Source organism: Dryas octopetala, chromosome 4 (assembly GCF_963921425.1).
Source record: "Dryas octopetala chromosome 4, drDryOcto1.1, whole genome shotgun sequence".
NCBI lineage: Eukaryota > Viridiplantae > Streptophyta > Magnoliopsida > Rosales > Rosaceae > Dryas > Dryas octopetala.
In genome coordinates this window covers 693,053-717,023 of record NC_141369.1, presented here as the reverse complement: position 1 = coordinate 717,023, position 23,971 = coordinate 693,053, and the positions used below count along the sequence as shown (strand labels likewise).

Here is a 23,971-nt window from a genome sequence, read left to right as displayed (position 1 = left end):
CTTTTTTATCTTTTTATATTCTAATTGTGACTGTATGACAATATCTGAATTTATGTAGTGTGTGAATTTGGAATTTTTTATATTTTTAGTATATGTTGTACAGTTACTCAATTAATTTTTGTAGTATATGAGACTATGCAATACTATTTTTCATGTTCCATTGTAGTGTTGGATTGATTTTTAATTGGTTTTATGATTTAAAATTTTCAATCTCTGTTGAACAGTTACTAAATGAGTTTGTTTTCAGAAATAAAATTTTGGATGATTACTAATCTAATTCTTTTTAGATTGGTTTTGTTGTTTTCGTACCCTGTCAGACAATCACTATTTTCGTTCTTATACAGTCACGACTTGTTGTTTACAGATCACAGTGTCTAATATGCACATATACTAATTTTCAATATATGTGTGACTGTATTTGTTTAAGTATCTATGTGACAGTATCTGTTTCAGTGTATGTGTGACAATATCTGTTTTGGTTTTTACAGATATTGAAACAGATACTTCAGTATCTGTGTGATAGTATTTGTTTAGGTTTCTACAGATACTGATTTTCAGTATTTGTGTGATATTATCTATTTTTAGTATCGATGCGACAGTATCTATTTCAGTATATGTGTCACATAATTATTGATTCGAATCAGTAACTGTCACACAGTGCCTAATATGCACATTGGCTGACAGCGTCTAATATGTTTATGAAACTATGTGACAATTTCCAATTTAAAATCGGTAACTGTGCGATAGTTTTCAATTCAAAAACAGTGTCTAATTTGCATCTTAAACAAGAGGATGAAGAGAAACAAGATGCAAAGAAAAAAAAGGGAGAAAAAAACCATTACACTTTGCTGCAGGTAAAAAAAGGAGAAAGGTGAAAAAAAAAAAAAAAAAAGTTACACGTTGCAGGTAAAAAGAGGAGAAATGAGAAAAAAAAAAAAAAAAGAAAAAAAAAAGTTACACGTTGCAGGTAAAAAGAGGAGAAATGAGAAAAAAAAAGTTACACGTTACTGCAAGTAAAAAAAGCTTACATGTTACTGCAGGTAAAAAAATAAGAGAGGAAAAAAAATTATTAAACTGTATTAACTAATTAATCACAATTAGTTAGTTATTTTGTTAGGTTTTTTATGGACACGTGTCAGCTTCTCAGTTTCTAGTTAGTTAGTATTGCCACGTGGCAGTGAATTGACTTTTTTGTAATTTATTGAAATTTTCATATGTTAGTTAGTGATGTTAGTGGCAGTGGTTGTAATTTGTAGTTTTGTTATGTCATTTTTTGCAAAATGCATAATTTCATTTATTGCAAATAGGTCAACAGTGACTGTTTTGAAATTTAGAAATTGTTCATTCACCTATTTGTAATTATGAAATGTTTTATTAACTTTTTTTTTTTTGTTGTAAAATAGCCCTTTTAGTTATGCTTATTTTTTTAAGGGTTAATGTCAGTTGAGTACCTCAAGTTTGTTTCAAATTTTAATTTAGTACCTTATGTTTAAAATCTTACAATATCATACCTCATCTTTCCAATTTGTTGCAATGTTATACCTCCGTCAATATGGCTGTTAAGAGATCTTTTAAATGCTGATATGAAACTTACATGACACTCTCATAATGATAACTAGATGTCACGTCGTTTGATAACAAGCCACGTCATGCCATGTAACATAAAAATAATTAAAAATCTAAAAACATGGCACGTAATTATTAATTTTTTTTCTTTCAATTTTTAGATTTTAAATTGTTTTTTAGCCATATGGCATAATGTGTCATGTTATCAGACCACGTGGTATCTAGTCAGTATTGTGGGAGTGCTACGTAAGTGCCATATCAGCATTTAAGAGATCTCTTAACAGTCATACTGACGGAGGTATGACATTGTAACAAATTGAAAAAGATAAGGTATGACATTGTAATATTTTAAACATAAGGTACTAAATTAAAATTTAAAACAAACTTAAGATACTGAACTGAAATTAACCCTTTTTTTAACGTAATAAATCAAAGAGCAAATTACAATTTAGTACCTTAACTTTACATGTTGTTTCAACTTAGTACCCCAACTTTAAAAACTTGCAAAAAAGTACCTCACTTTCATTTTGTGTCAAAATAGTACCTCTGTTAGTTTTTCTGTCAAATAAACTATTATCTGCTGACGTGGCAGGGGTATTTTCATCTTTTCCTTAAATTTAAAAAATAATAATATTTTTAAAAACTTTTGAATTAAAAAAAAAAAAAAAAAAAAAAAGGGGAGGGAGATGGGCACCGGCAAGCCCCAAACTCCAGTGACCTATCCCTCTGCGTCGTCAACCTTCTCCCCCCAACTGGACTACTCTGCTCACTGATGCCGTGGCCGAGGCTGCGCAAATCTATTGAGCAATCGAAGGCGGTTCGTCTCTGGGTATTGAGCAATTGGCTGTGTGTCGACGCTGAGTGAGAAAGATGAGGAGTGAGAGAGAGAGAGAGAGAGAGAGAGAGAGAGAGAGAGAGAGAGAGAGATGTGACAGAGGAGAGGCCGGTGCAGGGGAGAGGTTGCGGCAGCGCGTAGAGAAAGAGGGGCTGCCTGGGCTAGGAGGGGCAGGGCAGGGCGAGGCGGGGCAGCGCTGGGTAGGGCGGGGCTTGGTTGGGCGGGGAGGCTGGGTGGTGGGGAGGGAGGTGGGTCGGGGCTGGGTGATAGGGAGGAGGTGGGTCGGGCTTGGGTGAGAGGGAGGGGGTGGGTCGGCATTGGATTGGGGAATGGGGTGTGCGGGGTGGGACTGAGGTTGGGTGGGGGCGGGAAGGGGAGGGGAGGGGCTAGGGCTGGGGTTGGGGGGGTGCGATGGGGCTAGGGCTTGGGGGAGGGGGTGCAACGGGGGCTGGGGGTGGAGGGTGCGACGACACTGGGCTTAGGGTGAGGGGGTGCGGGCGGGCTAGGGAGGGGTTGGCTGGAGAGCTGGCTAGGTAGGGGTGGGCTGGCTGGGCTGGGGAGGGGATGGGTGGGGGAGTGGTGGCTGGGTGGGGGAGGAGGAGAGGAGGGGAGGGGAAAGGCTGGGTGGGCCGGGGGTGGTTCTGTGTGGGGCATGGCTAGGGAAGGGGGAAATGATTTTTTTTTTATTTTCTGAAATTTTAAGAAATTTTTTTTTCAAAAAAAAATTATTATTTTTTAAATTTAAGGAAAAGACGAAAATACTCCTGCCACATCAGCAAATAATGGTTTATTTGATCGAAAAACTAACAGAGGTACTATTTTTATAATTTACCAAATACCTTCATACTGCTTTTTGTACTCACAGCACTTTTGAAAATATAGTTTACCAAACACTCAACTGCTTTATTTCACAGCTGCTTTACTTCACAACAATCTCAAACTAAGCCTAAGTTGAAACAACATGTAAAGTTGAAGTACTAAATTATACGGTTCAAACGTACGGTTCAAACATGTAAATCAAACGTACGGTTCTTTTTGAGTAATATCCTTTTTAATTCACTACTGCGCCTTCAATTATGTTGCAGCTACGCACAAACATGTAAGAGAGACGGATAGAGAAAAATGGGGTTGAGAGCGAGAGCAGTGGGGACATTGCCAAACCTCATTCGGAGCCTCCAAAAGGAAACCCACCCAAAGCCCAGAATCCAACAATCCCTTCCTTCGCTCAGACGCGCCTTCTCTCTTTATGATCAGATCAATCTCATCGACAACGTCCCAGACGACCAGCTTCGCTTTCAACGGTACTCCTCCTCCATTTCTTAATTGTATCCCCTTGTTTCAATTTTGCCCTAAGCTGAGCAACCGCTAAATTACTATTCTACCCCTTTGCTTGAAGATACACTGACGCAGGATTCACAGTGAATGGGGTGGACTATGAAGGAAGCTTGCTTTGTGTTGGAAATATGATCATGTCTTGGGCTCCCCTGAAATTCTCCGATATCACTCCTGATAGGTCCTTACTATATACTTTCTTTCCATTAAAATTTTCACTTTGCTTGGAATAATAATTTTGTTTTTTTTAATATAATTTGATTACAAATGCTTAATGTAAAGATTAATCATTTTGCCAAATTTTTTTAAGGGAAAAGACAGAATAATAATTAGAATAAGGGAAGGATGTGCCTCAAGGTTGTTTTTAATATTTTCTGATTTTTTTTTTCTTTCTGAAGATTATGCCCCAATATTCAAATTGGTTAACACATTGAATTGTCTTCATATATATGTTCTTAGTTAAGTAGAGCAGTGAATTGGCAATGTTGTTCAGCAAGAGTATCTGAATTTTCATCTATTTTGTGCTGTGATGCAGCTTATCAATCTTCCAACTTGTGCGCCCTATACCAGGTAAATTTCTCATTTCATTTCAATCCTGTCATTTTTGTGCAAAATTTATTTTGTGTTTCCCTTTCACATCACCTAAGTACAGAGCCCCTTTTTCTTATGTCAAAACAAAGAAATATATTAAAAGTCCCATTTCACACTCTTTCTGATGTTATTATATTGCACAAGATATGCAAGCCTGACCAAAAAAGGCCATTAAATGTGTTTCCAAGAGTATTCTACATTTTGGTTTTATCAGAAATGAAAGAAGTTAATGGAAGGTTGTGTTCTGATGGTCTAATCTGTATGTCCTACCCTTCAAATGTGGACAGCCTCTAATATGATTTTCTTGTATTTGGTGTAGAAATCTAACTGCTTCTTTTCCTTTTCATTTTCTGTTCATTTTGGTTTCTTTGTCAGTGTTGATATAAAATCAATTAAAAATGATTTATTTTTGCAGATGATTTTCTTATTTTTGGTAAATAGATAGAACAGTATTTTCCAATATTGTGTAAGTTTTGAATTTTCCTTTTTTTGTTTCACAAAGTAGTCTGCAATCAGCAAAAATGCTAAATATATTCAGTCGGAAGTTTATTTACTTCTTTGGTATAGTTAATTTGTGTAAAGAAATGCATAATATTTTTGTCATGCATTATTTTTTGCTTCCAAATCTGACACAGTAATGACCTAACAGTACATTTTATCCTGATGGGAAAAATTGAATGTCAACTAAAATGATATCAAGGGGTCATTGTAATTTTCTTCACCTAAAAGATTTTCTTTCCCTCATCTCCATCACTGCTTGTAGTCTCCCATCCCCTACTCACTGGAAGATGAAGGTGAAGTAAAATGCTATTGCCATGGCTCTTAAAAGTCACTCTGGAAATGTGGTTGCTGTCATGCCTAAGTGTTAGTCTTTGTAGTGGATCCTCTCTCTCTCTCTCTCTCTCTCTCTCTCTCTCTCTCCCTCCCCCCTCCCCCCCCCCCCCCCCCCCCCATGGAAATGCAACAACAGTTGATGGTAGAACTTTTCTCATTCAGCAACTTTAAAATTCTATGACATGTTTGTATCTTTGGTGCTGTCTGCTGATTGAGTCCCTTTTCTGCCTGATTTATTCCTGATTTTCGTTAATCTTTTAGACATTGGTAAGGATTGTAATTAAAGTCTGTTTCATGGTAGAATGCCCTCAACTTTTCTGGATCTTAGGATAATAGATATAGTTGGTGTTTGTAATGAATTTGTGGTGTTCGTGATGAATTTAGGGCAATGAAAATGAGAAGATAAGGGAAAACACATTTTTCTTTAAAAGAAGAAAAAAAAAGACTTTTTAGAAACTTGAAACGTAACAGATGTAATTCTTTTGGTCTTGTTATATACGGGGATAATGCTGTGTGCTGATGAAAGAAGAGATGCTGACCCCCCCCCCCCCCGCCCCCCATGTGCATGACTTAGTTATACTGTAAATTTTGCTGTCCTAAATAATTAATGAAGACTTGTATGTTAATATCTCTTACATATTGTCACAGTACTGGAAATAATGACAGATCTTACTCTTTATTGTTCTTATCGTTGTCGTTCTAGTACTGGTTCTTACTATTTCCTTTTTAACTGCTTTTTAAATTTTCATTGACTTCTTATTTTGATAATTTATATCAGAGATTTTGATTCTTGGCTGTGGGAGATACATTGAACCTGTAGATCCTGAACTACAACGCTTCATTCGGTCTACCGGAATGAAATTAGAAGTCCTTGACTCGGTATATTTCATCATTGCTTCTATTTTGTTTGTATGACTCGATTTATTTCTTGCACATTATGCTTGTTTTGGTCACTTACATAGTTATACATTAAACATGGGACCATCAATTTCGCTGATAGGCATTTATGAACTAGCTCTACAGGTGTGCTTTGCTTTGCTGAAATTGGCTGATGTCACAAGGGATAAAACAATTAAATTTTCACTTTCAATTCAATTCAATCTTAGGCTGATGATTAAAATGCAAGACTTATCCACTGCATAGTGTTTAAATCTCAGAGTTGGCAATTATGAATGTGGGAAAACTTTTGCTATAGTACATGAACTTTGACCATTGTCCTAGTTTAGGATATAAATTTTACTTTGTGTCATTTTGCTACCTTAATTTTAATTTCGTGTCAAACTTGTACTTGCCATTAGTTTTGTCAAACTTTCCGTCCAAAAGTTTCCATTTACGGTTGTGGCATGTGATCACTTTTGGATGGAAAGTTTGACAGAACTAATGGAAAGTACCAGTTTGAAGCGAAATGACAGTTGATGTAAAATTCGTACCCAATTTTATTGTGTAGTTTCACATGGGACAATAGATGGAGATGAGTCTTATCAGGTTTCAGAGGTTGAGCCTCTAGGAGTTATAGGTAAAATAAAACTGTCAAAATTTTGAGTTATCAGTGAATGTCTTTTATGTGCAGGGGCACAATTTGAATTTAAAGGCTTAAACAAAATTCTACATTCTCGTAGTTATTTATCCAGAGTCCCTAGTTTATTTACATACCTCTCTCTAACTTGAAAAACAGTTTCATATTCAAGGCCTATTTTGCTTCTCACTGTAATTACCAAGTTTCAATGTATCAAGTTTTAGCACCAAATTAACCTCTAATGAACCAAGTTGAGGCATTGATGCGAACTTTTGTCAGTGTCCAGCAAAATCTTAGTGTTGAACTTAAAATTCAAACACCAATTGTCGTTTAGTTTTAACATATACATATGAATATTCTTACTTTTATTTGCTATTTCTCTTATGTTAATTTTTAGAGCAAATTACAGCTTACATCCCTGAGGCTTAAAGTGTTTCATAACTTGCACCCTATCGTTTCAATTTTTTCTATTTAGTACATGACGTTTTAATTTACTTACAATTGACTACTGTCATCTGCTTGACCGTCTAATTAGACGTTAATTGAGGATTTGGTGGTTGCGGTCCCACATTTTTGCCGACTTATAAGGCCAATTGGTCTCTCTTCATGGGCATTTTCGGTACATCAAGTTTGATTTGGATTTTGGGAGGTTGTTCAAAAACCAAAATCCATATCAAACAGCTGAAGCACTTCTTATGGGACATTTTGGGAGGTCATTTAGCTTTACATGTCAACAAAAATGTGGGACCCGTAATTGTCATATTATCAATTAATGTTTGATTGGACGGTCATACAAACGACATTAGTCAATTGTAAGTAAATTAAAATATTAGGTACTAAGTGCCCAAAAAAAATCCGTTAGGTATTAAATTGAAATGATAGGATGCAAGTTGTGAAACACCCTAAACCTTAGGGATGTAAGTTGTAATTTGCTCTATTTTACTGATAAGTTTTTATTTTCATCTTCTTTCAACCTGATATGACAATTGGTGGTCCAGTTGAAATTGGCTTGATGATAGTGGTCGGTTCTACTACCAAGTTCATAATAATGTCTTACTTTTGTATCAGAGAAACGCCATATCAACTTACAACATACTGAATGAGGAAAGTAGGATTGTGGCTGCTGCACTTTTACCGTATGGGGTTGGTGTTTCTTCATGATGCGTATATCCAGTGCAAGATGCTTGCTTTCTGCGTCCTAGCAATCAATCTTCTTGATAACTAGGTACATTCAACCTCAAGTATAATGACTGCTTTCATCATGTAACTAGTGACAATAGGAGGCACGGCACTTCAATTTTCATTGTGAAGATCAACTTAATTTACCTTTTTCTTGTTTTATTTATACATATTTGGTCTCAAATTTTACATGAACCTCATTTCTTTTTTTAAAATAAGGTACTAGTACATTCGTTAGTAGTATTTTAAAATTAGTGAACTAAGTATATGCTACTAACTGTCGCTCGTTTGTGTACTCACTATTCAAAAGTGGAGAGAATATCATTTTCAATTAGTAACTGAAAAGAAGAACTGAATATTCAAAGGACAAACCAAAAAAAAAAAAAAGAGAATATGCCAAGGCAAATTTGGGTGGAATATGTTCCACCATTTCTTAAAAGACAAGTCACCGAGGATAATAAAAATGAAAGGGAAATACATGGGTCCTCGGTTTTGAGGACATTCTCATCCTCAATACCAATAATCTTAACACATGTCATTTCTTTTAAATAAGTTTATCTCACAATTCAGTAATTGTTATTTTTTTTTTCAAGGAAATGACACACGTTATCAGATTATTGGTACTAAGGATGAGAATGTCCTCTTTGAGGACCTAAGTATTTCCCAAAAGGAAATAGGTTCTGCTTATGCCTTTTGTGCTTATATTTTGTGTCCAAAACTATGTTGAGGTTATGATTAAGCATTTTAGGTTTTGGATTTAGTATTTAAGATTTATATGATAGAAGCTTAAAAGAGTTTTTGATACAAACACAATACCAAATTACCAACATATATCCTCGGAAAAAAAAAAAAAAAAAGGTTGAGTAAATTACGGATAGAATCATTTCTCCCGTGTCCTTTTTTCTTTTTTTCAACTGATTCACTAAGGAATCATTATTAAGCCTTCTTGCGTGTAAGAGTTCTTGTTTTTGCTACTGTAATTAAATTGAAAGAGCGAGATATACAGAGAATCTTGGTGTCCTACTTTACTCAAATTCTTCTTTTGTGTACTCGCCAAAAAAAAGAAGGAAGTGGTCATTTTTCACACTCAAATTTTATAGATTTGTACTCTTCTTATACTTCAGTCATTGAATAAATAAAAAGAGAATGAAAACATAAAAAAGAGTGCAAATGTACAAAGGTTTTTTTACATTTTACTCACTTGAATTTTATAGTCGATTTTACTTTACTACCTAAAAAAAATTGTCAGTTTACCACTTGAATTTAAAATTTGTTGCAATGTGTAGCATCCGCCCGATTCCTTCACTATTTCCCTTAAAGATAAAGGGCGTATTGGTTTTCTTAAGTCAATTTTAAGAGATATTTTGGTCTTTTTGGATCCTCATGAGATATGTTTTAGAGTAATATTATTCATACCCAAAAATTTCTATTTTTACCCACAAATAAAGTTTTAAAAATAAAACATAATACAACAACAACAAACCCATGGCCCCAACCTCCCCCCCTCCACCCCCCACAGCCAGCAGCTAACCCATGGTCCCCACCTCCTTCCCAACCACCGCATTCCTCCTTCCCTATCTTTCTCTTTCTTTCTCTATTTCTTTCTTTCTTTCTTTCTTTCTTTCTCACTCTCTCTCTTTGCAACACACTCGCAGGAGCACAAAGAGAGGTCGACAACTTTGCCGGCCTCTAAATCGAAGACCAGTGACCTTTGATCTGGAGGTCGCCGGCCTCTGTTTGTGCTCCGGCAATTGTGTTGTTGAGAGAGAGTGAGAAAGGAAGAAGAGGGCTGATGGGGTGGGGGGAATGGGTGGTCGAGGATGCCGGGGGGGGGGGGGGGTTGGGTGGGGTTTATGAATTTTTTTTTTTCTAAAATATAAAATTGACTTGAAAAGATCAATATGTTTTTTTTTTTTTTAACGGAAATAGTGACAGAATCGGACAAAGGCTGCACATTGCAACAAATTTTAAATTCATGTGGTAAACTTACTCAATTTATTTTTAGGTGGTAAAATAAAATCGACCTCAAAGTTTAGGTGAGTAAAATGTGAATAAGCCATTTACCAAATAGGAGTGAAAATAGTCGCCCTAACAATTTTATTTTAGGTACAAATACACGTCCATCTATTTTATACGAAAGTGGAGAATCTTTATGTAGATACTAGTCCAATATTAAGTCATTTCTTTTCGTCTAAAGAATGGTAAATTTTAGGGGTGGGCATCAATCAGTTTGAGCCGACGCTTTGATCGACCTGCCGACTAAAAAACCCGAAGCCCACCCAACCCGATAGATGTCGGCTTTGGCTCGGGTTTCGTCCTCCACCGACTGCCGACACCTGAGCCGACCCGAGAGAGAGAGAATGACAGAGACCTAGGCGAGAAAGAATGGCCGAAGTGCCATTTTTTCCTGCAAGAGAGAGAGAGAGAGAGAGAGAGAGAGTGTGTGTGTGTGTGTGTGTGTGTGTGTGTGTGTGGCAGCGGCTGCCATTTTTTTCGAAGAGAGAAAGGCCTTGTCGGCTTAACTCATCCCTGACCGCTCTGACCGCCAACTTGATAGACGCTTTGCTCCGACCGATGGTTGTGCAGGTGGTGGCGAGTTGAGCCCTAAGCCGACCCAAGCCAACCGCCGCCCACCGCTAGTAAATTTTCAATGATTTGTTAGTTTTCATAAAACTGAGACAAAAAAAGAAGTTTTCAGAGCTATCATCGTCATTGCTTTTTATCTCCATGTCCCTATTTCCCTTAATTTTTTCAGCTTGCCTCATTGTATCCCACCTCTTCTTTTTCCTTCTTTTTCTTTTTTACAAACTTAACATGAAAAGAAAGAGCGGCTAGCTATGATAGTTTTTCTTTTTATCAATATTCTTTGAGATAACTGCTACTTTGCTCTTCAGATAATTGCACTTGTATCAATTTGCTCTCCAGAATTTTAATTTGAAAAATTAAGGTATTTGACTTTTCAAGTTTATCAATTGAGGTAATTTCGTCAATTTGCTTGCTTTCCATCCAAAGCTCCGTTTACACAAAGTCAAATGTCTTTCACGAAGAATCCTTTGAGGAAAAATAGTAGTCACATGCTCCGTTTACACAAAGTCAAATGCCTATCACGAAGGATCCTTATTGAGAGAAAAATGGTAGTCATGTGCCTTCACTTGTATTAATTTACCGAGCAAATTCATGAAATTACCTCAATTGGAAAAATTGAAAAGTATAGTATCTTAATTTTCCAAATTAGAAGTCTGGGGAGCAAATTGATATAAGTGCGATAATATGGGAAGCATAAAGGCAGTTTTCTCATTTTCTTTTCTAAATTGATGAATATTATAAAATTTGATGTCAAGAGAACGAAGTAGATAAAACTATGCAAAAGAAAATCAAAATTCATAAGGAATTGCATTGATATAAACAAAAAACAAAAAAAAACAACTTTCAACTTGAGGGCTGGAGTTCACTTGAAAATCTATATATGCTTCTGTTTTCCAGTCATGTTGATCTAAATAATAAATTTTGAGTTGAGCACTAGTGAATACATATTGTATTCAATTAGTTGGATATAATAAAACAAGTCAATGAGTTATTAATATTAGCATTTATAAATTCAATCCGACAGTGATTATACATTTCATTCGAAATTTGTCTCTCATTTGAACAATTCTACTACACAGAAGCGTGGATGGCAGGAGATGTTCCAATCCATTGGGCCGGTCTGGCTCTTGGTTGCCTTGGGTCGGGTTGGGCTGAAGTTGACCTATCTAAATTATGCTATGTTTTGGGTGCGTTTGCATTGGCCTCTTTGATAAAAGGCTAAAATCCCTACATAATTAAGTAATTTTTTTAAGAAATAATTAAGTGATTTGTGTATATATTGTTTGCTGAGATTAGGTGAAGTTGGCCCCACAACTCAAGGGGATTCAGAGCCTAAAATCCATCGAGAAAGTTCGACCAAAAGAAATAAAAAATATTTAAAAGCAAAATGTAAGAAGAATCAAAATTCCTCAAGAAAGTTGAATGTTTTTTTTTTGGGCCGAGTAAGAAAGTTGAATGTTAGTTGTAAAGAGCACTCCTATTAGTCCCATTCGCGATCCCTCTCTCAAGTCATCACATCACTCTCGTTAAAATTAAGATATGGATGTCTGTCAACTTGATCCAGATTCGTGTTGAAGTTGGCAGTTTGGATAGGATAATAAAGAATCAATATTTAGTTATCCGTTTCCAGTTTCGCAATAGCTGAAATATAAAGAATACAAAATAAAAAAACTAGCTATTTCCTCAATCACCAACTCAGCATCCAATGAGAGTCAAAAGTTGATGACAAAAGCCAAGAAAATCAAATTAAGTCAAATTAACAGAAAGCTGCAGTTTTCTTACGTCCACTCTGCCGCTCCAATACATGTGTCATGTGTGGATGACCATTTCATTAATTTGCCAACTTATATGCGTTCATACATGATAAATGGATGTTTCAACTTTAAATTCTTTATTGTAAATATCTCTGACTGGTTTTTACTTTCTGGGTTGTAAGAATAAGTTCCAGACTTCCAGTCACTGTCCATTGAGTCGGTTTGTTTTCATGCACCAAAAGAGAGAGAGGAAAAAGCATGAAGTAGTCTCAAAACCCAGAGACCAACCATCACTGTACAGCAACTGGCCAACTCTCTCTTCTGGATAGCTCATACCTTCCTTGATTCTATTTTTTATTCAACTTTTCCACTCACCCATTTCAATTTTCCGTTACCTCTGTCTATAAATACCTGCATAGCCTTCCCATTTCTTTCTGTGTATTCAAACACTTCAATACTTCATACTCACAAAGCTTTGTAAATCACTTTTCCAACTCTCATTCATTACTTTCTTTGTTTTCTGCTATTGTCAAAGCCAATTAATCTTCTTTGTGAATTGTGATCTCTCTCTCTTTTATAGCTTCTGTATTAGTCAAGTGTATCAAAGATTGTTACATTATAATCATAGTGCAGAGATAATTCCTGTCAGGTTTTGTTATACTCCACCTTCAAAGTTCAAACCAAGGTCTTCTTTTAGCTAGCTTTGAGTTTTAGAACTTCTAAAGTTGTGATTGTAATCTTTTCTTTTCTCTGTTTTCCTCATGGCACCTCCTAATGATCCTGTTAATTCAATTCTCAATGTGTTCCGGTCCGAGAGTTTAGACGAATACTTTGATCTGTCTAATGGGAAGTTTAGTGTCAGAGGTGTTCCATTGCTCTCTGAAGTTCCAAGCAATGTTACTTTCAATCACTTCTATTCAATCTGTCAATCTTCTGATGCTCCACTTCCTCTGCTCCAACGTGTTCGTTCTTTGTCCCACAAGGGCGGATTCCTTGGATTCAACAAAGAGGAACCCTCAGATAGGTTGATAAACTCCTTGGGTAAATTCAGTAACAGGGATTTTCTTAGCAGCTTTAGGTTCAAGACATGGTGGTCTACCATGTGGGTGGGAAATTCTGGCTCAAATTTGCAAATGGAAACCCAATGGGTGCTCTTAGATGTCCCGGAAATCAAGTCCTATGTCATAATCATACCCATTATTGAAGGAAACTTTAGGTCTGCTATTCATCCTGGCACAGATGATCATGTCATGATTTGTGCTGAGAGTGGTTCTACCCAAGTGAAAGGATCGAAGTTTGATGCCATCGCTTATGTTCATGCTTCCGAAAATCCCTACAACTTGATGAAAGAGGCCTATAGTGCTCTAAGGGTGTATCTCAGTACCTTTAGGCTGATAGAAGAGAAAACCGTCCCAAATCTAGTTGATAAATTTGGTTGGTGCACTTGGGATGCCTTCTACTTAACTGTAGAACCTGATGGTGTCTGGCATGGCGTGAATGAATTTGTTGAAGGTGGTGTATCCCCGAGGTTTATCATCATTGATGATGGCTGGCAAAGCATCAATTTCGATGGTGAGGACCTGAATGAGGATGCGAAAAATCTAGTTCTTGGTGGGACTCAAATGACTGCTAGGCTTCACAGGTTTGAGGAGTGCAAGAAGTTCAGGAACTACAGAGGTGGGTCAATGTTGGGCCCTGACGCTCCTTCTTTTGATCCCAACAAGCCAAAGCTGCAGATAGCCAAGGCAATCAAAATAGAGCATGCTGAGAAGGACCGGGACAAGGCCATTCGATCTGGCGTCACAGACTTATCCGAGTTTGAAACAAAGATTCAGAAGCTGAAGCAAGAGCTGAATGAGATTAGTGGAGAAGAAAGCAGTGCTTCTATTGAAGGCTGTGGAAGTTGTTCTTGCAGTGCTGAAAACTATGGAATGAAGGCTTTCACAAGGGACTTGAGAACCAAATTTAAAGGCTTGGATGATATATATGTATGGCATGCTCTTTGTGGTGCCTGGGGTGGTGTTAGGCCAGGTTCAACCCATCTCAATTCAAAGATCATTCCCTGTAAAGTCTCTCCTGGACTCAACGGGACGATGAATGATCTTGCTGTGGTGAAAATCGTTGAGGGCGGGGTCGGACTTGTTCATCCTGATCAAGCGGATAATTTGTATGACTCTATGCACTCCTACCTCTCTGAAGTTGGTATCACAGGAGTCAAAGTGGATGTTATTCATGTAAGTCTTCTGCATATCAAAATTTTAATTAATTTCTACTATATAATGTCTTATTTTGATTATCTAAATTCAACTGCTTACTTTAATTGTTAATATGAATTTTATATACAGACTCTTGAATATATATCTGAGGAATACGGAGGTCGTGTGGAGCTTGCAAAGGCTTATTACAAGGGGTTGAGTCATTCTCTTCAGAAGAACTTTAAAGGGACTGGACTTATTGCTAGCATGCAACACTGCAATGACTTCTTCTTCCTTGGGACAAAGCAAATCTCTATGGGAAGAGTTGGTAAGAAAGTCCAAAACAAATTGTTCTTCTGTACAACCTATAATTTCATTTTAAACAACAGTAAAATTCTTAATGAGATCAATTCATGAATGTTATTCTTGTGTTGCAGGTGATGATTTTTGGTTCCAGGATCCAAATGGAGATCCTATGGGAGTTTACTGGTTACAAGGTGTTCATATGATCCACTGTGCCTACAACAGCATGTGGATGGGTCAGATGATACAGCCTGATTGGGATATGTTCCAATCAGACCATCTATGTGCCAAATTTCATGCAGGATCTAGGGCTATCTGTGGGGGTCCGGTGTATGTAAGCGACTCAGTTTCCGGCCATGATTTCAATCTCCTTAAGAAGCTTGTTTACCCAGATGGTACCATTCCCAAGTGCCAGCATTTTGCCCTTCCAACCAGGGACTGCCTCTTCAGAAACCCTTTATTTGACAACAAGACTGTTCTAAAAATTTGGAACTTCAACAAGGTACGTTTCCATCATCAAGTTAATGTATTGCTTTACCATGACAGAAATTTTTATGTGGCATATCATGTTGTTAGACTGTGAATTAATTTGGACCATACATAGAAACAAGAGTCCATATAATCAATTATTCAAAATCACAGCCTATGTTAGACTGTCTGGTAAGAGAATATTATACATGTTTGTTCCAATTTAGTTGATAAACGTACATACTCAATTTATTACATACTCCACAGTTTGGTGGTGTGATTGGAGCTTTCAACTGCCAAGGCGCTGGTTGGGACCCCAAGGAGCAAAGGATCAAAGGCTACTCAGAATGCTACAAGCCAATGTCATGTTCATTGCATGTTTGTGAAATTGAATGGGACCAAAAGATAGAAGCAGCCCATCTGGGTAAGGCTGAGGAGTATGTGGTCTATCTCAACCAGGCAGATGAACTCTCCCTAATGACCCCAAAATCTGATGCAATTCAAATCACTATCCAACCATCCTCATTTGAGCTTTTCAGCTTCGTGCCAATCAAAAAGCTCGGCCGCAGCATCAAATTCGCGCCAATTGGACTTACAAACATGTTCAACAGTGGAGGCACCCTTCAAGAGTTGGAGTACAAAAATGCAGTTGAGTTCAGTGCCAAGATGAAGGTTAAAGGTGGCGGCAAGTTCTTGGCCTACTCAAGTGAGTCCCCAAAGAAATGTTATTTGAATGGTGCTGAGGTAGCTTTTGAATGGTCAACTGATGGCAAACTGACCCTGAATCTTCCTTGGGTTGAAGAAGCTGCTGGCATTTCTGATGTGCATTTTGCGTTTTGATATTAAATCCTAATTATTAACTTTGCTCAAGGCCTTGAGCAAAATAAGTAGCTAGTATGATTAATCCAGATGTTTTTTTTTTCTTTTTGTTTTTTGTGTGGAAAGTTAAGACACTTTAAGATTGAACTTAGCACTTAGCAGTTGCACAGGGAACAATGTATCTGCTTCTATTTACTAAATTAATGTAAAGTGCCTAAATATTTGATTGCTACTTTGAACTGTCTATTCTATATTCTCTGCATGTGTTTTGCTTGCATTTCCACTGCAAAACGAATCAATTGAAGTTACTCTTCAGGCATTATAACTTCATTTTTGGGCCACATACATAATAGTCTAATACACATTGTTCCATCATATTAAAATCACCGTACCAATTCAACACCCATTAAAAATGAGGTTATCATTCATAGTAATTGTTTCATGATTGTCCTAATGTAACGATGGTTGAGGCAAAAGTAACTCTCAATCAATAAAATGAATAAGGATTTTTCTATGAAAATTCGGAAAAATTGTAAAATTAATAGAGAATGTGAGAGAGCATTTAGACACTTATAATTTATGGTTCAGCCTCGAAATAATTTCTCACATTTTACATTAATCTTGAGACAATGAACCCTCGCATTGTACAAATGTTATGAATATCTGTTATCATTCTTTTACTCACATACACGTCTCAATACCATAAATACCCAACACATAAGAACTAAATAAAAAGGGAATTATAACAAAGGGCAATCATGGGGACTCTCTAAGATACTCAAACCTTTCTACCACACACACATTCTATAAAATATTTCAAAGAGAAATTTGTTGATTTTAAGCACCAGATAGTTGTTGACCGACACAACATCAATGTCAGTCCAAAATTTCCTTTTAAGATTTTTTGGAGGAAAATATCTACTCACCTAGTCACCTACTAAGCTAGTGGCTTAATCCTATTTCTTTTGAAGCCAAAGTGCATGGCTGGTTCTATTCTATTGCTTTTGAGATTGTCGGCTGATATATATAATTTTTTTTTTTAGGAAAATTGTCGGTTGATAATTTGCAATACATAATTTGAATATGAGACCTTAAATCTTAAGACTTGAGAAAATTAAGATATGAATCGGAAGTGGGTGTATATAACGTGTTGGTATAATATAATATAATATTATTTATTTATATTTAAGATTCAAAACTAATTTATTTGATTTTAAATATTCTGTTAGTTTAATTGAACAATTACAACTTTTCACTAAAGGTAACTTCTTATGGGCCTAATATAATAGTCATGACTCTTTAAAAGAGGCACGTAGATTTCTATTAATAGAAATCTCATCAGACTGAAGAAATAACGTTCTACACTTGTCTTTTATTCTAACTTTCATCATCCTCCATCATCCTCTTCCATATCCTACTCTCTCAACTTTCATACTCTATTTTTGGGCAATCGATATTGACTTGACAACCGGTCTGCCATTTGACATGCATAGCGGACCAGACATCTGTGAGTTTATTGGGTTGTATCTTAGAGTTGTAGGCGACCGCTATAACCTGCATGTAGGAAGGTGTCTACGGCTTTAGGACAGCGACTGCCGTGCCTCTCTTGAATTCACAGGTCAGAATCTTTCATCTTATTTATTTACTGATAAGTCTGATATATACTTCTTGATTGTCATATAATTAATTAGTGATATATATGTATTGATATATAAATATTAATTACTATAAGATTAACATAACGTAGACGCTAGAAACTCCCAACCATAAATTTCTTACCTTTTGTAATGTGGGGTATTGGTATGGTGGTACTAGAGTCTAGACCAGTCCTTATACTTCTAGTTTTGCTTCTTATAATTATTGTTATTTTACAAATCTTATAAAAATATATTCTAGTTTCGTCTGGATAAACTAAAGTTGATCCCTGTGATTATTTTTATTGCTTTAGTGGAGAAGGAACGGTTTCGCTGAACACTTGGGCAAATGGAAAAACCCAAAGTTCACCTGCAAAGCAAATGCAGCCACATGCAACTAGAACATTTGAGCGTCTTGTCTAGAAACCTAATATATATTTGAATGAAACATTGAAAAGGTCATGTCAAAAATAACCAATTTACTTAGCTCATTAGAAAACGAATCCTCTTCGTCACCAAAAAAAAAAAAAAAAAAAAAAATTCTTATTTTAAAAAATTTAGAAAATTAATGTGTTAAAGCCACATGAGCCCAATGCCCAGAGTACATCAATTGACCATTAGGTGTGATACCATGTTAAAGCCCTGTAAACTTAAATAACTATTAAAATCTGTAAAGGGAGAATTGTCCAAGATTTATATACTGTATAACCCAACTGTTATCTAATAATGTGAGATATTTAACAATATGTTACTGATTTTTTTTTTTTGTCAAAAAAAAGGTTCTAAATTTGAAATAACCAAATTCAATATGACGCAGCGTAACACACAATTAAAATAGATTAGGAAAAACCAGCGTTAACCTTAAGAAAGAATCTGGAATCCACCAGAGAAATGAGAGAAATCTCATGGTTTTCTGATTGAAAATAATAAAACTGAATCTTACAAACAGCCCAAAAGGTTGTTTAAATACATTCATAACCCTAGACGTTCGAAATTCAAAACGGAAATAAAGTGCAATTTAGGAAACCTATTCAAAAACACTAAATTGCTTATTTGAAGCCCTAAACGAAGGAATTTGGCCAAAATAGGCCCTCAGTTATTGCCTAAGGCAATGGTTTGAATTTGTCTCGTCATTCCCTTCGAATCGATATATCATGGACTCATTTTTAACACTGGGTCGGGCTGAAGCTTGTTTCTTTTCTTGGCCTTCTGGCGGTCGAGTTGTTGCATGAACCGTTCTGCCATTTATTCTACATCACAATATGTGAGCGGTCATAATTCACATCCCGATTCAATCTTAATTATCATATAACATTTATGTCATAGAAATTAGAACATTAAATTCAAAACCAATTAAAAATGAATGCTAAGGCTTTACATTGCCTATATGAGATATATTCTCAATACGTCTCATTACATATAGCATGACCTGAACTAAACACGTAAGCACTTATGTTGAGTAGTTTGGAAATAAGTGTGGTTGTTGAGGCTGACACATAGATTATCTTCTTTGATACCATGTAATTTTAAAATATCTAACCCAAAATCAATTGACAATGGACGAAAAAATCAAAAACATTATATATTATAATGCACAAGTTATTTATATTCCTATAATATGCAATATACTCCAAGCACAATTTCAAGGCATGTTAGTTTTTATACATGTAAAGAATTAATGGTTAATTCTCTAATAGGCATAATAAGCAAGTGGATTATTAATTTTACCGAAATCCAATACAAAAAAATTATCAGACTTTTGGCCGGATTAAAAGTAATGCATGTAGAAGGTTGTATCAGAAGAGGTTAAAGATCTCCATCTTGATTTAGAGAAATTATTTTGTATAACCGATATATTGACATGTAGTATAATCAGTTTATGTGTTATAATATGAGTGAATGTTATTAATATTATATCATACTAATATAAACATATCGTCCAATAATACTCTTACACGTTAGATTGGTTATACCACGTAACGGTATATCGGTTATACCACGTAACGGTATATCGGTTATACCCTATAATTTTTCCTTGATTTAATGCTTTTGATTTTGTTATAGGAACACTTGATGACAATATACCACGAATACCCGTGCGGTGTATATGTTGACCATGTTGTACAAAATCAACAAGTTGGATAAACCCATTTGGTCATTGTCGACTTGAACCACCTTGATTTTCCTGGGAAACAAACAAAAGTTGGTTAATCCAAATTAAGAAGCCAATGGGAATGTACTACAAATTAAAGTAGTAAGTGATGAGCCATTTGCTTGTGAAGAGCCGTTCAAACATATTTGTATTATAGAATAATATATAGAATTATCCATGTGTTTTGGTCGGCCCAATACTAGGCCAGTTTCCCTCATCTATTCCAACCGACAGGGAAAACTAAACTGAAGTAAATATTAAATCCACCAACTGTCATGTTAACTAACTAACTAATTAACTGACGCGTAATTTGTGGGTTTGAAGTTCGAACAAGAAATCGTTTTCATTTGACCCCCAAAAGTTGGTCTATAATCCGGTGGATTACTAAATTAATTTATGTAGCTACATGAATGGTTTTCTCATATACATGAATGGGATCATATAGGGACATAGATTGATTCTTGCAGCATTATTTGCTCGATTTATGGGCCTTCAAACAAGAAAATGATTTTCGGGTATGGATAATTTTATGGTCATGACTTCTCGTTCAATTGACAAAGGGATGAGTTATTGTTTCAAAACACTTTTTCTTTTGGTCCCAAACCTGATTTCGTTTCTAAACACTTTGATGATTTAATCAATTCAAGCCCTTTAGGGTTAATTTTGTATGCATCTAATCTCCTTTTAATCAGTTCAAGACCTTAGGATGCACTTGAGTAATAACTAATAAGGAATGGTGGTAGTATGAGTTAGGATTGTGATGGGCCAAAGATTAAAATTCTGAAAAAAAATAAAAAATTTAGTGGGGAGTTTGCTGCCACCACTTTACATTGAGGAGTGGCATAACTACCCACTTAAAACTTGTCACGTGTTTAGTTTTATTATAATTAACCATAATACAAGATTGTTTGGAGAAAGAAAAGAGAGAAGGAAATAAAAAATAGTAATTAAGACTATTTATGTGGCAAATTTTAAGTGGGTGATTGTGTCACTTAGCAAAATGAGGTGACACGCTCGGTCCCGATCAAAGTTTTTCTCAAAGACTCTAATTGATTAGTCTACTGGATTGTGTGTTACAGAGGCTTGAAAAAATAGTGGGCTTGTTGAGGCCCATGATGATTAATGTTTAGCTATCTTTGTTTGGGGTTATGCATCTTTCTATGTCCGGTTTTTAGTGTCTATAATTTGTGTTATTCCATTTTGATCAATAGTAACTATGGTAGGATTATGAAAAAAATTAGTGAGAATCTGTAATTAAAAAAAATTTTGTTAGTTCATTTATAAATGACCGTCTTTTTAATCATTTTGCAATAGAGTAGAAACTAAAAGAATTGAAGTCCTGATCTAGATAAAATTCCCCTTCCAGTAAATGATTGGTTTTATGAGCAAGTTTGATGAGACGATAAAAGGCCTTAGGAGATTTGGGCCAGTTTTACATGGACTAAAACTACATTTGACCCATAAATGGTTAAGGGAGAAACAGATATGTTATAGACTAAAATTTGGGCCTCCACCAAAATTTGGGGCATCAAATCCCGAGCCCTATAAAGAAGAGTTTGTTTGTCTTTAGAGTTCTATTGGTTTTATAGTAATTCCAACCCAACTATGCTTATCGTGAATGTGAAGCCACAAGGGCTGCTTTTTCTTAAGGTTATATTGGGTTACGGCTCAACTCAATTAAGAGAAATTAGGAACAGTTCTGGTAACTTGTTTCCTAGTTGATTTTGGTTTTTCCATTGTCACTTGGAAAACAATTTTCTAGGAATTCATAGCCTATATATAGGATTTGCATAGACAAAATACAATTGTTTAGCAAGTGTTTAGAGAATTTAGTGAACTTCTTTAGACAACTTTAGTGGATCATTGTTATCGCTTGTGAATAAAGTGAACCACATGCATTCTTGTGTTTGCGCTTACCTTTGAGATTTTTTGTGTTGGGTCAAAAGAATGGATGAAATAGAAAAGAATTTGGGAGATGTTAAAGATGTAAAGGATCAGTTTTCAAAAAAATATGAGTTATTATCCAACCATAAATTTAATGAGACAGAGATTTTGAAATTGCGCCAGAGCGATGAATTTGTAATGGATGCAAGAAAACTTTATGAAGAGAAGAAAGAAATAATGGCGGGTTGTCAATATGGAGTTGATAATTTTTGGTCAATCAAATCATTGAACAAGAAGGTATCGGAGAAAAGCCCCAAATTGCCAACAACAAAGTTTTATGGAGAAATTGAAGAAATAGAAGATGGGGTTGAGAGGAGGTTCCAACACTTCAACAAATTTGATATTCTTGCTTACCCTCCTCATGATCATCATTTCCTCAACAAACCGTTCTATAAAGGACCATCACTAAGCAAAAGTATTGAAGGATTGAAGGAAAGTCTCCCAAATTCAATTTTTGTTAGGGTTTACGCTTCAAGGATTGATCTTATTAGAGCTTTGATAGTCGGTAGAGAAGGCACTCCATATCACCAAGGCTTGTTTTTCTTTGACATAGTCATTCCAAGCAATTATCCTTCTCAGCCTCTCCAACTCTTTTACCACTCTTATGGCCTTGATTTAAGTCCAAACTTCAACAGAAACGGCACCGTTTGGTTTGAAGGCAATCCAAATCACTCTATATTGCAAACACTTGCTGCAATTCAACAATTGGTTCTGTATGGTATTAAACCCTATGTTGAAGAGAAATCTTCAAAATTAAACAAAAGGGTTTTCATGCAAGCTTGTGAAGCCATGATTCATATGTTGAAGCGCCCACCTATGCATTTTGAGGATTTTGTGTTGGGATATTTTAGAACAAGAGCTCATCACATTCTTTTGAACTATAAAGCTTGTGAGGATGGAGATAAGGCAATGAAGTTGTTGTTCTTCAAGCTTGTGAAGGCCTTCGAAGCTAATGGGACATATTGCAGGCATCATTATAATCAGAAGGAGTACAAGAAGAGCTTTTAGATGAGAGATATGAAAATATTTGGCGTACTTCACCAAAGATGTTGAATAAAGTGAGGACTTTTACTCTAATTAATTAGGCTTGGTACTTTTTATTTTTTTACAGTTTTGGGGTTTCATTTTTTTTTTTTCTTCTATGTTTACCTTTTTAACATGAGTCGATCTTTCTTAATGTTTATCTTCTTAGTTGGCAAGCTTAATCTTGTATTATTTGAATACTACCCTAGAAAATCCAGTACCCATTATTATGATGATTATACAAATTCTGTACGGTGATGAGGAATTTTTACATGGACCTCGAGTGTATAATTATTAATTTAAACTACTGTGCTAAGCTTTTGAGTTGATTTTGTTGAAATTTAAACTCTTTGAGGAAGACCTAGCTAGCTAGGATGTATTTAGCGAATTATTGAGTAATGAAAGTATTTTGTTTTATTTTTTACCGAAGAAAATAAAGTATTTTATTTTATTTTTTTACAGTCTGACTTATTATATTTGTGTCTAAAAATCATTGTTGTTGATAGCTAGTATTGGGGTCAGTTGTAATTTGGTTGAGATTATTCATGGGGAGTGACCACTATTATCAAAAGTGCAATTTAATGCCGAAGAAGATTTACCACTGTGGGAACACAAGCATGCAAGAGGAAGTACAGAGTTGTTTGGATCTGATTAATTCCTATTTGCTCACGAATATGCTTATGGTACTGCTTGATGTGAATTGGATTTATTGCTAATTTGGAATGAGAAAAGTGAATATGTTCGTTCACTTGAAGCTGCGGAAGTTATATATGATCTTAATGGCATTGCAAGTGTTTTATTATACAATTCTTATCATTCAGATTTTCTTATAACGTACCATGGCAGATTGCTTGAAGTTTGTGGGTGTACATAAGACGTCAGTAGGTGCAATCAAGAAGTGCTTATGTGCTTTTGAGTGTGCTTGGAGCCCAATGTTCTGTTGTAAATATTTGTTGTTTTCTTTTGTAAAACCTCAAATTATAAAACAATTTAGAGTAAAATGTGTTTTAGTACCTCAAGTACTGCGTGTTTTGCAACCTGGTACCTTAATTTCAAAAAATAGGATTTTGATTTCTCAATTTCATTTTTTCGATAATTTTATACCTTTGTTAGTTTTTCTGTTAGAAAATCTACTAACTACTTATCAAATAGATAAAAATTCCAAAGGTATAAAATTATTGTAAAAATGAAATTGAGATATCAAAATCCCACTTTTTGAAATTAAGTGTACTTTTGCGAT

At 35.5% G+C, this 23,971-nt stretch overlaps 3 protein-coding genes across 3 annotated transcripts; all 3 read left to right on the top strand.

The window, feature by feature from the left end:
• The first annotated feature begins 3,487 nt into the window (after positions 1-3,487).
• Positions 3,488-8,096, top strand: LOC147285952 (uncharacterized). The gene is made up of 5 exons (XM_086241245.1): positions 3,488-3,702; positions 3,798-3,914; positions 4,269-4,303; positions 5,937-6,037; positions 7,743-8,096. The coding sequence occupies exons 1-5, from the start codon at positions 3,524-3,526 to the stop codon at positions 7,833-7,835; spliced, it is 525 nt and encodes a 174-aa protein (XP_086097371.1). The 5' UTR covers positions 3,488-3,523; the 3' UTR covers positions 7,836-8,096.
• A 4,503-nt stretch (positions 8,097-12,599) lies between these two features.
• LOC147285951 (stachyose synthase-like) lies at positions 12,600-16,197 on the top strand. The gene is made up of 4 exons (XM_086240272.1): positions 12,600-14,427; positions 14,539-14,716; positions 14,826-15,193; positions 15,427-16,197. The coding sequence occupies exons 1-4, from the start codon at positions 12,955-12,957 to the stop codon at positions 15,997-15,999; spliced, it is 2,592 nt and encodes an 863-aa protein (XP_086096398.1). The 5' UTR covers positions 12,600-12,954; the 3' UTR covers positions 16,000-16,197.
• Positions 16,198-21,711: 5,514 nt separating this feature from the next.
• LOC147285950 (putative ubiquitin-conjugating enzyme E2 38) lies at positions 21,712-22,716 on the top strand. Its single transcript, XM_086239289.1, has one exon. The coding sequence runs from the start codon at positions 21,712-21,714 to the stop codon at positions 22,714-22,716; it is 1,005 nt and encodes a 334-aa protein (XP_086095415.1).
• The last annotated feature ends 1,255 nt before the right edge of the window (positions 22,717-23,971 follow it).

Excerpts from the sequence above, each read along its gene's own strand:
- LOC147285951 (XM_086240272.1), top strand. The coding sequence starts at position 12,955 with ATGGCACCTCCTAATGATCCTGTTAATTCAATTCTCAATGTGTTCCGG. Across the intron at positions 14,428-14,538 it reads TCAAAGTGGATGTTATTCAT|ACTCTTGAATATATATCTGA; the intron begins GTAAGTCTTCTG and ends TTTTATATACAG. Across the intron at positions 14,717-14,825 it reads AATCTCTATGGGAAGAGTTG|GTGATGATTTTTGGTTCCAG; the intron begins GTAAGAAAGTCC and ends CTTGTGTTGCAG.
- LOC147285952 (XM_086241245.1), top strand. The coding sequence starts at position 3,524 with ATGGGGTTGAGAGCGAGAGCAGTGGGGACATTGCCAAACCTCATTCGG. Across the intron at positions 3,915-4,268 it reads TCCGATATCACTCCTGATAG|CTTATCAATCTTCCAACTTG; the intron begins GTCCTTACTATA and ends GCTGTGATGCAG. Across the intron at positions 4,304-5,936 it reads ACTTGTGCGCCCTATACCAG|AGATTTTGATTCTTGGCTGT; the intron begins GTAAATTTCTCA and ends AATTTATATCAG.
- LOC147285950 (XM_086239289.1), top strand. The coding sequence starts at position 21,712 with ATGGATGAAATAGAAAAGAATTTGGGAGATGTTAAAGATGTAAAGGAT.